A 17,465-nucleotide genomic window follows, 5' to 3' on the forward strand; every position below is an offset into this window, starting at 1 on the left:
CGCAAGACACCCAAATCTCAAGAGGGAAATGACGGCTCCGGGCGGAGAGCAGCAGGCCTGGCTTATTCCTGCACCTATCGGCCCTAAATTCCAGGGACAACCACTGTGACCTCCCAGCTCCCCTATTCTGTGTAAAACAGGGGCTGAAAGCAGCACCAAAGGTGGGTTTGAGGTTACCACGGTGAGAGCGGGCTGCAGTGCTGGAAACACGATTGACCAGGAATCCCCCCGTCACCTCTGACTGCAAGTCACTACCTTTCAACTCAACCATCCCAGCCAGAGCTCAAAGGCAATCTGAGTCACAGTTAGAAAAATAAGTGGCTTAACTGCTCACTGTCATCAGAAAAAGGAGGACTCCGTTAGGTATCCGGCATCCAGCCAGCCACAGGGGACTGCCGGGGCAGGAGGAGCCTGAAACTTAGTGACAGCATCTCTTACTAAGCCGTTCAAATGTATCCTTATGGAGCATCTCACTCCCCACACGGGTGAAATTTCTTTATCTATAAAAACTTGTGTGGGCAGGGGGAGGCACACTTGGGGGTTTAGTTGGTTGGGTGTCTGCCTTCGGCTCGGGTCGTGATCCCAGGGTCCTGGGATTGAGCCCCGCATCGGGCTCCCTGCTCGTTAGGAAGCCCACTTCTCCCTCTGCCTGTGGCTCCCCCTGTTTGTGCGCACACTCTCTGTCTCTGTCAAATAAATAAATAAAATCTTTAAAAAAAAATTTCTTCAGGGGCATCTGGCTGGCTGTGTCCGTACAGAGAGAGCCTCTTCATCTTGGGGCTGAAGGTTCGAGCCCCATGTTGGGTGGAGAGATTAGTTAAAAATAAAACCTTTTAGGGGCGCCTGGGTGGCTCAGTGGTTTAGGCCTCTGCCTTCGGCTCGGGTCATGATCCCGGCGTCCTGGGATCGAGCCCCACATCGGGCTCTCTGCTCGGTGGGGAGCCTGCTTCCTCCTCTCTCTCTGCCTGCCTCTCTGCCTACTTGTGGTCTGTCAAATAAGTAAATTAAAAAAAAAAAATTAAAAAAAAATTAAAAAAAAAATAAAACCTTTTAAAAAGAAAATCTGCGGGGCACCTGGGTGGCTCAGTGGGTTAAGCCTCTGCCTTCGGCTCAGGTCATGATCCCAGGGTCCTGGGATCGAGCCCCGCATCGGGCTCTCTGCTCAGCAGGGAGCCTGCTTCCCCTCTCTCCTCTGCCTCTCTGCCTGCTTGTGATCTCTCTCTCTGTCAAATAAATAAATAAAATCTTAAAAAAAAAATCTGCAATGAGTATAAATGTAAGAGGCTTATTTTTTTTTTTTTTAAAGAGCAAGCACAGGGGCCCCTGGGTGGCTCAGTGGGTTAAAGCCTCTGCCTTCGGCTCAGGTCATGATCCCAGGGTCCTGGGATCGAGCCCCACGTCGGGCTCCCTGCTGAGCGGGGAGCCTGCTTCCTCCTCTCTCTCTGCCTGCCTCTCTGCCTACTTGTGATCTCTACCTGTCAAATAAATAAATAAAATCTTAAAAAAAAAAAAAAAAAAGGAGCAAGCACAAGGGGCGCCTGGGTGGTTCAGTCATTAAGCATCTGCCTTCGGCTCAGGTTGTGATGCAGGGTCCTGGGATTGAGCCCTGCAACCAGCTCCCTGCTCAGCAGGAGACCTGTACTCCCTCTCCCACTCCCCCTACTTGTGTGCCCTCTCTGTGTGTGTCTGTGTCAAATAAATAAAATCTTAAAAAAAAAAAAATTTAAAAAAAAAGCAAGCATAAGTTCTTTGATTTGAGGAAATAAAAGAACCTTTCCCAAAGGGACTTATCAAAGTGTTCCCACCCACTGAAGCATTGCTCCTGGGCTACAAGCCAGCGACGTGGGGAAATGAAGAACGCCTCCAAAGCCTGTGCTGGCTCACCTGGGACGGCTGACCTCGGGCGTGTTGAGGCTGCAGCATGGGGTCAGGTTCCGGCCAGACTGGGCAGGTGCAGGGCAGGACCCTCCGGTTCATGAGCTCCTCGGCTGCGCCTGTGAGATCACCAAAGCTGCAAGTCCGTGGTCCCGAAGGGGCGTCAGAACCTGTGCGGTGAACAGGGCACCACGTGAGGCCGCTCTCTTCCACCATCTCAGCCCCAGGGCACCGACCCGGGGCGGGAAGGCAGGCTGTCTGTCTGGAAGAGTCTGTCTGAAGGAGTATGAATGGTGCTGGGTGGATTCGGGGAGTCTGGGGAAGAACTGAACGGACTGGCTACAAGTTACTACAATGTGCGTGATAGGAAAACACCGCCCTTGGCTTGGTATCTTAACCTTCAGTCCCGTGACCAGCCCAGCGAACAAAAATCTTCAGTGAACTCCAGTCTAAATCACTTTCCAAAGAGTGAAAGGTCCGACTTCCAGATTTCATAAGCCAGAATTTCCAAAAAACAAAACAAAACAAAAAAACCCCAAGGAAAAGGATCGAAGGAGCAGTAAGCATTATCCTATTTTCACTCTGCTAAGTGCAGATTTGTTTCCTTTAACTACCATCCACCAACACTGTAACTACATAAAATTAAAATACTTAAAAGTTTTTTGCTGTGGAAGCATTCAAATATGTACAAGGTGGTGGGAACAACACGGGGACCACCATGCTCCCCTTATCCAGCATCAGTAATTACTACGCAGGCCCACTCCTGATTCCTCTCCTGTCCCCACGTTATTGACAGCAAATTTCAGATACATCATGTCTCACAGCCGTAAATAAAAATAGACCAACACCAAAATAAATGGGGGACATAAAGAACACGGTCTCAGAATAAAAGCCAATCGGTAAGGTGAAGCTTCCAGTCTCACAAAAATCTCCTTTTAATATCCCTGTCTTAGTCGAAACTCGTACCTCCATGTGGACAGGCGGACATGGGTCCAAGGGCAAATGTTCGGGAACCAAACAGCAAGACGACAAACAGAACTCGGCAGATAATAACCCAATTTATTTCAAGAGAAGAGATTTAAAGAACATCTATCCCACGGCCTACTCCTCACGGTGGAAGTCAGAGATTTTGAGCAATTTTTCAATTTCTGACAAAGATCGACCTCTATGTCGCCAGTTCCACCCAAAACATCAACAATAACCAAAAAAATGCGCTTTCTCTGAGGGGTAGGAACCCAGAGAAAAATGTCCTTGGAATCAGCAGGCCCTCTGATGTACACATTCCACAGGACACACTTCAAAACCCGGCAAGGATGCTCCCTCTGCTCCACCGGCCAGGAACAGCTCAGGCTCCTCCAGGCCCATTTCCACCTCCAGGAGGAGGGAAACAGCATGGGCAGAACACCCTTCAAGCACATTCTCTCGCCCTCCTCCCTCTAAATGCACTTTTCCGGGATGAAATGCACCCAAGACTCACAGGGTCAACCACGTGCTAGTGGGGGAGGAGCCCAGATGGACAGAGCCTGGGGCCTCCCAGGGGCACTTTCACAGGGGCCTCCAGGCCCCGCAGAGCCTGCAGAACACCGGTCTCCAGCCGGGAAAGGGTAAGCAGAGCCTCCCTCTCCTTGGAGGCCTGATTCTAGGCGTCTCTTACAGAAAGCAGGCTGGCCACCATGCTTTCCTCGCTCATCTGTCTTGCCCCTAGTACCCCACGGGAGGCTCAAATCTCCCGAATTAAACACGGGGTATTTTACAACTCCACAGCTTGTCCCCACCCACCCACATTCACCATAACCATGACCCTGAAGAAGGTTACTCTCTCCAGGGATAAGTCTCTCGCACATTTCTTACTAAAAGGGGGGGAAAAATGAAATTTCAGCAGTGCTGCCCTGAACAGGCTCCTCCAGATTTTGACTGAAGGCATGCCAGGGAAAGTCTGGGTCCAGCATCAGTGATGCTTCCCTGGGAAAGGGCTGTGCCCAAGACCGACAGAGACCACCGCCTTCCCCGAGTCCCTGGGGCTCCTGGCTGGGGCAGCTCTCTCCCTCACCACCGGCCGGGGTTCCCCGGGAACAGCAAAGAGCATGCCTCCCGACCCTCTCTGCGGACCCCCCAGCCCCTCGCGGACTGCGCAGCCCTGGGCCTTCCCTGCGGATCCTGAGCCCTTGCGGACCGTGCGCCCCTGACCTCCCCGAGGACCCCAGAGCCCTCGCAGACCGCGCGCCCCCGACCTCCCCGCGGACCCCCAAGCCTCTCCCGGACAGCACGTCCCCGAACCCCTCGCTAACGTAGTAGCCCTGGGCCCTCCCCCACGGGCCCCCTCGCCCCTCGCGGCCGCGCGCCCGCGTCTCCCCCGGTGCGCCCCGCTGCAGGCCGCACCTTCCCGCGCCCCCGGCCCCGCCGAAGCCCTCCACCCGGCCGGACGCGCAGCCTCCCGTCGGCCTGCGCGCCGCCGAGACCCGGCCCCAGCCTACCCGGCCCTCGGCGGGCCCGGCTGCAGGCCCGCGGCGCTGGCGTCTACTCGGCCCGGGCCCCGCACGCGCACCATCCGGGCCTCGGGCGCCTCACACACGTGTCACGGCGACGCTTAAAGGCGCCGCGACCGGCGGCCCGCGCTGCGGGACTCGGAAGGTCGTGGTGGCTTTAAGAGACGGGGCTAGCTGCGTCCCCGCTCCCTGGGCCCGCCCACAGCCGTTCTACGTGGCCGATACGTCACCCCTGCCCCCCCCCCGCGGCCCCTCCAGCCTACGCGATGACGCAAACACGCAGAGCCGGAGTCGCCCCGCCCCCTGGGCCGGAGCCCGGCGTGTTCCCGGAGAGCACGTGAGGCGGCCGCTTCCGGGTCTGCCGCGGGCGCGCGGCGGGCGCAGCCTCGGAGCTCGGGGTCCGGGCGCGGGGCCTCGGCCTCCCTCCCCGGAGCCCTTTAGTGACCTGGACGCGGACGGGGAGCGATGAGGGCAGCAGGGGAGGCCGAGCGGAGCTTTGGGGTGAAGGGCGCGGGCGTAGGGGAGGAAGTGTCCGGGCTGCGCGGCGCTCGCGGTGCCCGGCCCCTTGCTGACCCCGGGACGGTCACCTGCGGCCCCCGGTGGAGCGCTGGGAAGGGCGCGCCGCTCCTGCAGCGTCTTTAAGGCTCCTTTCACCCGAGCCGTTCCTTCCCGATCTCCCGGGCTCCGGGGGGGTGGGGGGGGGCCTCCGAGCCGGCCCGGGCCTGGCACTCTCACGGGCCGAGGGGGAATAACCGACGCCCCCCAGACGACGACCTCCTGCACACGACGCCTGGTCTTTCCCGGCCGGGCGGTCTGGAGCGGGCGGGTGAGTCGCTGGGGCAGCCCGCGCCCCACGCAGCCCTTGCAGTTGGGGCCGGGGATGGAGGGTGACAAGAGGTGTAACCGGACAGGACTCCCCCTGTACTCACGACGCGGGCGCTGGTGTCTTGCAAAAGCAAACGGACAGGAACGACCCTGGAGGAGCCTGAGCCCGAGCCTTGTGAGAACCTCAAAAGCTGAAGATGGACGTGGGTTCCTGGTGTGATGGGTTCTGCGCCCGTCACCGAATCAACGAGTCGTTGGAATCGTTGGAACAGTGACTCAAACAAAGACAGGCCTCACGCCTGACCCTGTGTATCCGCGAGTGATACGGCGTGAGGGCAGGTTGGAAGGGGCTGAGGACACTGGGCTTTATCCCAAAGCTGCCCTAATGAGCAGGTTGCTTTGGAGGTAACTAACCTAGGCCTCCCTTCCCTCGTCTGTGGAGCAAAGGCGATCCCCAGCAGGTCTTGAGAAAACTGCAGACAATGCTTCTTCCATTGCTGAGCTGATGCTACGTCTCCCATACCTAGTTGGCTGCTTTGCCAACGTGATACGCTTCAATTCCCATGGCAAGCCTACGAAAAGATACTGTTCCCATTTTACAGATGAGAAAACTGAGTGTGCACCATCCCGGCAAGCAAGCGATGATGTGAGGGTTTCAGCCCGGGGTTTATCAGGCTCCAAGTTCACACCTGTAGCCAAGCCCTGGGAGGAAACCCCAAATTCTGATGAGATGAGAGATGGGCCTCCATCCTGCCTGGGAGTGTAATCTGAGACCTAGAAGTTGGGAAGAGCCTTTGGCCAGCCACATTCCCACCCTAACTCCCCCTTCAGATTCTCTCAAAGAAGCCTCAGAGCGGTACCTCCTTGAGGTATGTTCACGTGGGCCTTTCCTAAAGTGCTCAGTCTCAAATGCTACCAGAGAAATGCAAATTAAAACCACACCGAGGGCCATTTCACACCCACTAGAAGAGCTAAAATTAAAAAGACTACATGTTGGAGAGAATGTGAAGCAAAGTAGACTCTGTGAGACGGCTGGGAGTATAAATGGTGCAAGCATTTTGGAAGAAAAAGTTAGAGGTTTCCTGGAAGGAAGAAGCACCCCTCAGCCCATCCATGGCTATGGCTCTCACCACTCTAACTAGACCTGTAGTCCAGTAAATGCCACATGTGCACATACAGACCTCGTCCCCCCGATCTTTGGAATGGTGGGCCCAGGAAGTGCCTGCTGGTCGTCTCCCTGCAGGATTCACAGGCACTTCAAACTCACCATGCCCAGAAACGGCTGCATCCCCCCACCTCCCCTAAGCTGCCTCTCTTTTTCTGCCCTGTGCCCCTTGGGCTGCTATGCTAGGATTCAGACCAGATCCTTGCCCTTTCCCGCTTTCCAGGCTCCCTGGTGTCCAGGAGTATCTAGCCACTGGGGGTCACTGGGAGACTGGAGGGCAGGACCTTCCTCTCCCTCCCTCTCTGCTCCAACCAGAGAGGTGCACAGTGGTTCCAGCTTCCCGCCCTCTCCAAACCCTCCCCTCCCTGGGCTCTGGTCAGGAAGTGCTAACAGCGGCTGGTTGTCCTCTGGTTGGGCTGCCATCACGATGTAACCAAGCCCGGTATTAATCCCCTCTGGTTTAAAGGCTGTACGGAGCGGTTTCGGTGTTCTGATTGGACCCAGGTTGATACAGACCCTAACACCCACCTTCCTGGCCAAGAGCATCCTGGTCTCCTCTCTTTCCCTCACCCCATGTAAATCATCCAGCAACAAATTGTGCTCATTTTACTCTCAAATAATCCTCAAACCACTCTCTTCCTTCCGCCTAATTGCCCAAATAGAGCGCCTCTCCATCTTCAGCTGCATTACTGGAATGGCCGAATCCATCACCCGAACTGCCAAATAGAAGAACATGTTCAGGGGCGCCTAAGTGGCTCAGTCGGTTAAGTGTCTGCCTTCGGCTCAGGTCATGATCCCAGGGTCCTGGGGTCGAGCCCCACATCAGCCTCCCTGCTCAGCAGGAAGCCTGCTTCTCCCTCTCCCCCTCCCCCTGCTTGTGTTCCCTCTCTTGCTATGTCTCTGTCAAATTTAAAAAAAAAAAAAAAAAATATATATATATATATATATATATATATATATGTTCAAAAGGCCTACCCAAAAACACTGTGCGCCTGTCTGAGCCCTTCCCCATCTCCTGAAGCTGATGGGAAAGTCAAGCTCTCCTTAACCTGGTCTCTAATGGCCCCTGGAGGCTGGCTCCTTGCCTGCTTTTTCTTCCTCATCCCGCCCCCGCCCCCCACTCCCAGATCCTTTCGCAGAGCTAAATCCAAATGCCCTGTAGGCCCTAATCAGGTTATCTCTGCTCCAGGCTCATGCTGGTCTTTGGCCTAAATTCCCTTTCCCACTTCCCCTTTACAGCCTCCTCAGGCACTACCTCTTCCAGGAAGTCTTCCTGGATTTCCTCCATCCCTGCCATTGGGGGCAGGTGTTGCCCTGGGCCTGCTGTACATTCCATTTTCAGATTCAGTTGGAATGTTCTCTCGACTTCTCCCTCCCCTTGATGACTGGTAAAGCTCTCACGATGTCTCACTCATCTGAGTGCTTTGCAGGTATATGGTGCATAAATGTCTATGAACCCAACCAAACAGAAAATGAAATGCCCAAGATGAGACAACGAATAATCTCTAAATCCAGAAGAAGAAAAGTAGAGAAACACTGAAGGTAAAAGAATAAGGTAGACTCAAAACAAAACCAAAAAAGCTATAACCAAAATTAATCAAATGAGAATTTAAGAAATAATGTACAATTGGGCGCCTGGGTGGCTTAATTGGTTAAGCCACTGACTTTGGCTCAGGTCATGATCCTGTAGTTCCAGGATCAAGTCCCGCATCGGGCTCCCAGTTCTGTGGGGAGTCTGTTTCTCCCTCTGACCTTCTCCCCTCTTGTGCGGTCTCTCTCTCTCTCTCTCTCAAATAACAAAACTTTAAAAATTAAAAAAAAAAAGAAATAATGTACAATTAAACAATGAATCTTGGAACACTGAAAAAATAAAATTAAATTAAAAAAAAACAGAAATAATGTACATTAACAGATTAACAGTATCCGGAAGTCACCTGTGGCTGTCCAAAGATATGTGCTAATTTCTGGAGTGATCTAACTCGCGTCTCTCACCGTAAATTAATAATTCTGACTTTTACATCAGTCGTTGTGAGTTCAGGTTCCTAGGAGTTGTTCTGGCTGGGCCTACCCAACCCTAACAGTTTCCCCATTTCTAAACACTGCCAAATTAAGATCCAAGCCCTTCTCTGGCTGTGTTCACCAAGGAAAAGCCACACAGCAGATTCCCAGAGCCATTTTAGATCTTCTCTCCTTGGACTATGGATGGCCTGCTGTTGGATTTGGCCCATAAAGATCTTACTTTTTCATGAACATGTTTGGTGGTTTGGCCAAAAAGTAGCCAACAGGCCTTAAATTCCTGTGCTGGTCACTGGCCTGCCTCCTCCTTCCCTCCCAAGGCAGTTTTCTCTCTTAAAAACAAACAAACAAATGAAGTCAGCATCAACGCGCAGATGTGCATTTTCTGTGTGCTTAGAAGTAGCTATGCCCAACTGCTGACACCGAAACCCCACTTGAATCTTCACTGTCCCCATATGTATCCCACGGCCCTCATGACACCTCCCCCTCCTTGCCACAAACCCACCACCCTCCCCCCAAATTCACACCCCCCCCCCCGCCCCCGCTGCCTCTCGCTTCATTCTTTCCTGTTTCATTCATTTCCTTAGGACCCGAGCGTTGTTCTCTGTAACACAATGTTACTTTGCACAGCACAGTTACTGTGCTTTTGAAGCAAGGCGTGTATCCACGTTTGGCTCAGGACTGATTCTATACATTTTTCAAGAGTGTGCAAGACCTTCTCTTTTAAATCCCGGTACCACCTCGCATTGGACCCTCTGAGCTCCACCGCCGCCCAGGGTTGCCCAGAGAGCAGGTTCTGTTAGACTGTCCCTTGCCGTCTCTGGGCCTGCCTGGGAAGGAGGTGGGTACAGGTCCAGGGGACCCAAGGCCAGAAGCTGCCTGGAGTGAGTTCAATAATGACTAATTCTCTCCAGAGTCTGGAAGAGGAGGTGCCGGGGTCACTCCTAAGCCAGAGGCTGAGAATCTGCCAGGCATCCCTCCCTCCTCTTTCTGGCTGAAAAGGAAGGACCCTGAGGCTTCAGAAGGTGGTGGGGACAAGAGGGCAAGAGCCCAGGTTCCTGAATCGGCCGCGGAAGGTCACCCAGCAGACATCCCCACTGGTCTTGACAAGAAATGCCCTGGGACTTATGGGCAAAACAGCATTTTTAATAACGTGAAAAAAGTACGTCATGTAGATGCAAAAAATACTGGTGGGTGGTTGACCAAGAACACTGCGCGGATACAAAAACAAGTTCCAGAATTGCAGAACAGTATTAGATTTATATTTGGTGTGTTAATTTTCTATCACTGTTTTTCACTGTTTTTGTGGACAAATAACGGTTGCTTTGCTAAAGCGGGTTTCTTCATTTTGATGGCCCACACCGACACCAAAAGATGGCATCACAGGTCCCGAGCAAAGGCTGAGTAAACCCACAGGAATGACGGTGGTCTGGGGGCTGAATTCTTTTTGTTCCTCTCTTTTGGGGCATTGCCACCTTGCAACAGATGGGGTTTTGGGGTAGACCAGTTGTTAGAGGGATCACAAAGGGGGAATAGGATCCTGGCTCTCAGGGACGAGGTTTTCCCGTTTGCAACAACTGGAAGATTTTTCTAGATCAAAATGATTCTTAATTGATTTTGAAATTGGGTTTTTATTTAGGGTCAAAATCAGGACAAGAACAGGTATGCTTCTTCAGATACATTTGTGTCATTTAAGAGAATGTCATCAAGCTTTTGGGCTCTCTGCAGCACGTGATTTATCTATGAAGGAGATGTAATAGCGTTACTTAAATTAATAAATTGAAAATCTTTTCAAGTGTGTAAATAGTGTAGAAGTGTTGGTCTTATGTATTTCAAGTAAAAGTAGGAAGCTGCACTTTTTTTTTTTTGCACATTGGATTAAAATAACTTCCATGAGCAGCAAACATCAGTCTGTTTTCTAACCAATATTAAAGATTGTAAGACCAAATGTTTATTTTTTTTAAGTATATTTCATCATTGGTGGTTTTAAGTAGAATTTGATTACCATTTCATAGCTATAAACAGAATTATAAACACTGTTCCAGTTTTGGTGTATGAAACTTTTTTTTAACCATTTTTTAAGGAATATATTGGAATACCAAAATAGTTTTAATTACTTTCTGTAACAAAGTATTAGTCAATTATTTTAGTATGTACAATTTTAGAAAAGTGTCATTTTAAAAAAATTTTATTTTTGATCCTAGAATTTTTTTTTCAAGTTGCATTAAAATAATTTCACTCCATAGCTTGTTGCATTAACACCTGGAATTACTATTGTGGGAGAAATTTTATTTTTTAAATTGATGTATATGTTATGCCCAAGACTGTAGGATAAAGATGCTACCTTTTAAAGAGACTTATTTATTGGTAAAATGTTTACCTTAGTTTAAAATTAATTTAATTTCCTTTCTTTAAAGTTGTTTATTCTGTTCTAAAAGTAGTCCTGTCACTGTATTTATATGCTGTTAGTGGAAGGGGAACTGATTGGCATTCCCTGGCTGTTTTAACCAATGCAAAGGAAAAATGATTTCACATCTTATTGATAGCTACTTCAACAAACCATTTTTTGGGACTTCAGTTTTGTATATAAAAGAAAATATACTTCTATCAAAAACAAAAAACAAAACAAAACAAAACAAAAACAAAATAGAAATGCCCTGGGATGCTGGGTTTGCTACGGCACCCAGCATCTCTGTGGCTGGTATACTTTTGCTCCCAGATCATAGGAAGTCAGAAGTCTTTTGGGCCCTGGGCGTTGAGGGCTGCTGCATCCAGTGCCAAGCCCTAGCATCTGCGGGGGGAGGGGGGCAGGGGGGGTCAATGCACCTGGTGTGCCTGGGGAAGGTGTTCTACAATGACAGGGGCCACCACACCCTGGTTTTCTCGGGGCAGTCCTGGTTTATGCCTATTGACCCCCTCTTGGAAAGCACCCTCCTTCTCTCTCTAAAGTGTCCCTGTTCGATCCCAGCCCCGGTGCTTACTGGCCGGGTGCCCCGGAAACTGACCTCTCGAGGCCTCAGACTCTTTATCGGCCAATGAAGAGAGATGAGGACACAGACTTCGCAGAGTTGGCAAGTGTCACCCAGGATAATGGATTTGAAGCCCTTGATGCCAGTCCTGGCATGGACTAAACGTGAGCTTTGACTGGGGTTACTATCATTAGAATGATTTGCTAAGCAGTCGTCGGTGGGGGTTTAGCATCAGCGTCTCCGGAGCCTGGGGAGAGGTCGTGAACAGGAAAGGGGCAGGGCTTGTGTGCAAGAGTCCCACAGTGGGCCTGGGGCCGCTCTCCTGCAGAAGGCCTGCGTCTGGGGTTGGTGTCTGGGAACTCGGATTTCGGGAGGGCTCCCCCATCCTCTGGTAAGAAGGGATCCTGGGGAACCTGCCCTGTTCAGTTGGTGGAGTTTGTGACTTTTGGTCTCGGGGCTGTGATTTCGAACCCCATGGTGGGTGTGGAGCCTTCTTAAGAAAACAGAAAAGACAACAAAAAAAGGATCCTGTGTCTCAAATGTTCGTTTATGCTGAACACCTGCTTTCCTTCTGGGAGGCCGGAATTCTGCTACACACTGGGCACAGGATCCCTGCATGACCAGCACCCAGTAAAAACCCCCGGGGCTAGGTCTCTGTTGAGACGCCCTGGCTGGAATCTTACACGTGGAGCTCCCCTCCCCCCGCCCCCCTACAAACTTCGATTGGAGGGGTAAAGCCAAACATCCTGAGTGGAACAAAAATAAACATTAAGCTTTTGGCTTTCCTTCTGGGTCCCGTATGCAGCATTGCCTCTGCATCCCACCTTGGATCCCATCCTCGAACCCGCTCGATCATTCTCTGCATTGCCCGCCCACCGGACACCCCGCCATGTAGCCGACTCAGACTGGGATTTGCCTCCCTTTTTTGTTTCACTTCATCAGAGAGGAATATTCCTCTCCATCATTATGGAATGAAAACAGATACAGTCGTGTTTCTGAATGTCTTTTTTCTTTCCCAGTTTGTTTCCCAAAGGAGAAAATCTGCTAGCAGAGCTGATGGTTTCCCCAAATCAAAGGGCGGCCTTTCACGGCGAATGACTCACAGCAACCGAGCGGGGCAAGGCGAGCTGTGGGTCAGCTCTGAGCTCGAACCCGAGGCTAAAGATAGAACCTGTTCATAAAGTTTCAAATCTGTGGTAACAGCAAGCTGTCCGTAAAAAAACTGACCCCAATAAAACATCCATAGCCCCACAGTTTTGTCGTTGAGTTGGATCAGGGAAAAGCTAGCGGTGCTCAAACTTCTAGAGGTTTTAACCAGGCCCGGTGGCTGGCCCCGGGACCCTCCACGTTGGATCCTAGAGTGTCTGTTGGAGGTTCGGACCCAAGTCCCCATGCACGTTCCTTTCCACAGGATTAGTGAGGCTGAGGGGGGAAGAATGGCGTCTTGAGACCCCCTAACAGTCTGTTCACCCCGCATGTGGGTCCCCAAACCGATTCAAAATTGTTTGCAAAGACGGAGAAAGCTCAGATAATAACCAGGTCACGGGAGCGTGGAGTTTGTCAGATCATTCTCTGCATTTTGTTTGTTTGTTTGAAAATTTCCATAATGGGAAGTGTTTCACGGAAGTCACATTTGACCTAAACTATATATGTAAATATGTAAAAATATGTACCTAAAATATATATGTAAATATGAAAAAGAAAGTACATGGGTAGCCGCTATCTGGTGGGTTGTCTGCTAAGACCCCATGGAACCTGCAGGTCCGGAGGGGCACGAATGTCGGGGAAGGTCATTTGCACAACACGTTCAAGTTTAAATTATGATGGGGCCATCTTTCCCAGCTTAAGAGGAGGATGGGGAGGGGAGGAAAACCTGCAGAAAAAAGAGCCTTCAGAGTCACTGCCATGCATGGCCCTCATCAGGAAGCTGATGCAAGCCAGTGGACCGTAAAAAAGCATCGAAGAGACCATGGGAGATGTCTGAACACTGACTAGATCCCAACGGGCCTCTCTTTCTCTTGGGGACACACGTCCACCTCCACGGGACAGGCTCCCTCGGAGGTGTTTGGTTGCTAGGCTAGGAAGCAGCGGCTCCGAGCATCAGACAGAGCTACAGAGACAGAGCCAACGTTCTTGATAATACTGTTTATTGTCCATTGACGGAGCGATCACTCAAGAATGATACAAAGTATCAGAGACATGCACAGTCTGCTTGTCAACGTTCAACAGCTCTCACGTGTTCCCAGCACAGGAAGGTCTCAGACTTCATATTCCAGCAAAAACGCATTGCCCAAAAGTTAAAAAAAAAAAAACAAAAACAAAACGAAACGAAACAAAACCAAACCCAAGCAAAAACAAACACAAACAAAGCTTTAAATTACGGCAGCAAGTCCGGTATCTCTTAATACTTATCAAGCAAAGGTTTGAAAATAACTACAATGTAAACTTCACTTTCAATAGTTTGAGTTGCTTGCACGGAGACAAGAATGGAAGGAGGAGCGAGCCGTGCGTAGAACAGAACATAAATTCAAGGATGCCGAATGGAGGGCCTTCAACTACACGCACGTCGTAATTGTCGACTCTGATGGTATTTGAGTGGCTTTGTCTCTCGGCCGCCACTGGGTACTTCCTCTTGCATTTTTTTGTTTCTGTTTTCGTTTTCTGCTCAGCGTGGCTAGAACACCAATGTGTGTGGACTGAGTACAAAGGGCATCTTTTAGAATCAACCAACTCAAAGATGCTTTACTCTGTAATGATCTGAACCAGAGAACAAAAGGCAGCGGCTGGAAGAAAGCAACCACGCTCAAAGGAGGAAAGAAGAGAGCTGAAGGCGCCCACCACCACAGGCTAGCTAGCACGCCGCGCTTTCCGTTCTGGGTCAAAAGCTTCCACGATGCAGAAACCTTAGGAAAAAAAAAAAAAAAGTGCAAGGCTAACACCTTGCTAATACCAAAACCAAGGGTAATGAAAGACACAGCACAGGAATGATTACAACTGATGTCAGAAACAAACCGAAACATTTAAAAAATCAGCAGAAACAGGAGTAAATGTTACATATGATAACACCATACAGGAAGCAAACGGGGGGGTGTTATATTGATTGGAGGGGTCTGGTGTTCTTGTATATACTGAAATCACATGGACTGGTCCATTATGACATCTTACAAACGTTCTATCACTGTACAGCATGAAAGCACCCTCGATTCCGGGGCTGATCCCTGGCGATCCCCCTAGTCTGCCCTAGACAGGGAAGTCATCAAAAATCTGTGCTGACCGGGTCCCGGCAGGCATGGGGGGGACTACACGCCACGTGGGGGTCAGGGGTCTTACGGGTGGTTTGGGGTCACCGCAGAGTGGAGCAATGCTTAGAATGTGGTGACTCGGAGCGCTCTGCAGGAGGAGGGCGCGCAGGCGGACACACGTGGGTCTCCGCGTGTGCGTGTGCTCGTGCTCGCACACGTGCTCGCGTCGGTGTGTTTGCCTAATTTGCATGAGAAACTCAGAACAGTTTATACCGTACACAAGTAGGAAGAAAAGAGGACTTTTTGCTGAGCAATCTCTGCCTGCATTAACCCCCAATTTACCGGCAGCAGGAAGCTGTGCTTGGGGAACAGTTTCTCTAGTCCCCTAGGACGCTTCTTTTTTTTTTTTTGGACTGAGAGATGGAATATCAGAAATCTAACTGGAGGCTGGTACGGCTGGAAATTTGGGTTCACAGATTATCTGCGAATTCATCTTTAGAAAAGTGAGATGTTGGCCGCAGTATCCCACAGGCCTGGAAAGAGATTCACCGAACCCCCCTACCTCCCCAATTTCTCCCTTCCTGGGTAAGACTTCACAACAGGCCCAGCTACCTTCACTCCCAGAAGTCCTCGCCCAGCACAGTGACTGTCTGGCTTTGTGTGCGTGGGGGGGGGGTGTCATGGTAAGGCTGTGGCACCAGCACAGGAGGGGCTCTGAGGTGCGTTGGGGCACAGACACAGCACAGCCCAGTTTTCGATGTCTTCAGGATGTGCAAACAGAGCACAGCCAGCCCGTGCTACCGGCGACACACAACCTCGTGCAAAACGAATGCGTGCGACTCAGCTGGGTGCCCGATGCCAGGAGGAGGAGGAGGGAGCAAGACTGACTTCAGTAAATGGCAATGGGAGCCAAGTGTCCCCCCAAACGTCTGCCCTCAGGGCAGAATGCCACGGACTCCCCCAGAGTCGGGGTGTGTGGTGGGGGGAACTGAAAAGGACTTGGATGAAGGTGAAGCTTGTCGCCCGCATCGTACAAGGCCCTGGAGCCTGGCTCCCACTGTGGATTCATGGCGTGAACTGGGGCTCCTTCAGGAGCGAGCCACTGGTCCAGGGCTTCTGTATTTACGGGAGTCACAGGTACTGGGAGCCCGAGATGGGCACAGAGGAGACAGGGGCACTTGCAAGGGGCAGGGACGGCTGCCTTAGGGCCAGAGGTGTGAAGCTGCAGGAAACGAGGGACATGCCCCTCTCGAGGTGAAAGGGACCTGGTAGGCCTGCTACACAGTCTTGCAACGACCCTCAAAAGTTTCTGCAAAATGCACATTTCCAGTCTCTGCCCTGACCAGGCCTGGGGGACTCCTACGTACGAGCCACCCACTCAGTGTTTGTGACGGTGCCAGGGCTGGGGCTGGGCCCGTGCGTCCTGCCCTGCCTGCAGCCCAGGATGCCCAGGCTGGCAGACGGGGTGTGGGACCACGACCACTTTTAAAAAGGGAAATGGGGGTGGGAGGAGACTCACACTAATTTAGACCCACTTGGATGACTTTTATTCATGCTGTTTCTGGGAAGGGATGTCAGAGCTGGACCAGTCTAAACTCTTGGAGGCTTTTCCGTTGGCCAGAGGGGTGCTGTTGGCCTGCTTACGGGTCCTCAATATCGAGAAACTCCTGCTTGGGGGGCGCCGCCCCGCGGTACCACGCACAGGAGCCGTCACTTCTCTTGATGCAGGCGAAGAACTTGGCCTGATGCCCGTTGATGTTCTTCTCCGTGACCCAGTCCATCCAGAGGCACTCGTCCGGAGACGAGATGTAGCACGGGATCATGGGGCAGCGCGTGATCTAGGAAGAGGGACACGGAGGCAGATCCGGTCAGGGACCGAGGCCACACAAGGGGGCATCTCCAGAACCCAGCCGCGAGCCCAGCAAAGACGTTCAAGGGCAGTTTGTGGAGAATGAATGACCACATGAGCCCAGCGGCGGGGGAGGAAATGGGAGGTCTGGTTGAACCTGCTCCGTCAGCAGCCTTTCCCGAATTCCCCTAGTCTCCAAACAGCAGCAGGCAGCCCACCTGGGCAGGGGGAAGGGGCCTGGGGTGACCCTCAGGCACTGCCCCCACACCCCCCGGCAGCTGCAGGTGCCCCCTCTGCTTTGGGCCATCTTGTCTACCATATCTGAGCATGCCACAAAGGCCTCAGCAGAGCACGACCGTTCTGGGAGGACAAGACAACCACAGAGGGTCCCAAATTTCCCGGAGCTAGGCTCCAGTCAAATAAAAAGGACAGCATCTCGCTCTGAAGCATGCATGGGCCTTGAGGGGATCGGCAAGTAGGACTGTGGTGGAGGAACGTCAGTCCGCAAGAGGGAAAGGGAGGAACTCCCTTTTGTTTCGTATTTTTTAATTTAAATTAAACGAATTAACATATAGCATATTATTAGTCTCAGAGGCAGAGGTCAGTGATTCATCTCTCTTCTATAACACCCAGGGCTCATGACATCACGGGCCCGCCTCAGGGCCCGGCCCCGCTCGCCCCATCCCCTCCAGCCCCCCTCAGGCTCCGACGGTTTGTCCCCCTCTCCGGCTTCATCTTGTTCTGTTTTTCCCTCCCTTCCCCTATGCTCCTCTCTTCTGTTTCCTAAGTTCCACAGACGAGTGAGATCATCTGATAACTGTCTTTCTCTGACTTCTTTCGCTGGGCGGGACACCCTCGAGTTCCATCCACGTCACAGCAAGTGGCAAGACTGTGTTTGTTTTGATGCTAAAGGACTCAGTTTTGAGTTCCCGTTGGGCACAGAGCCGGGTGCTCCCCGGACACGTAGCTGTAGGTCCGAAGTCGCACTTCAAAGGAGCCAAGGGACCGGCTGGCGATGATGCGGCAGCACAAGCAACA

The 17,465-nt window shown here is 51.7% G+C and overlaps 2 protein-coding genes across 3 annotated transcripts in view; both read right to left on the minus strand.

Moving 5' to 3' along the window:
- USP36 (ubiquitin specific peptidase 36) overlaps positions 1-4,509 on the minus strand; it is a 39,004-nt gene extending 34,495 nt beyond the window's left edge. Inside the window, exons 1-2 of the mRNA XM_080827388.1 lie at positions 4,350-4,509; positions 1,885-2,045 (exon numbers count right to left, since the gene is read on the minus strand). The gene's annotated coding sequence lies outside the window, so the exon portion shown is untranslated. The remainder of the gene's footprint in view (positions 1-1,884; positions 2,046-4,349) is intronic.
- An 8,957-nt stretch (positions 4,510-13,466) lies between these two features.
- The window catches only part of TIMP2 (TIMP metallopeptidase inhibitor 2), a 44,847-nt gene continuing 40,848 nt past the window's right edge, over positions 13,467-17,465 (minus strand). For both annotated transcript variants that reach the window (XM_080826383.1, XM_080826384.1), the window contains one exon: positions 13,467-16,416. In XM_080826383.1, the coding sequence (XP_080682509.1) occupies positions 16,219-16,416 (198 nt within the window). In that variant the 3' untranslated portion in view covers positions 13,467-16,218. The remainder of the gene's footprint in view (positions 16,417-17,465) is intronic.

The sequence above is a fragment of the Martes martes genome (assembly GCF_963455335.1).
Source record: "Martes martes genome assembly, chromosome: 16".
NCBI classification, from domain to species: Eukaryota; Metazoa; Chordata; class Mammalia; order Carnivora; family Mustelidae; genus Martes; species Martes martes.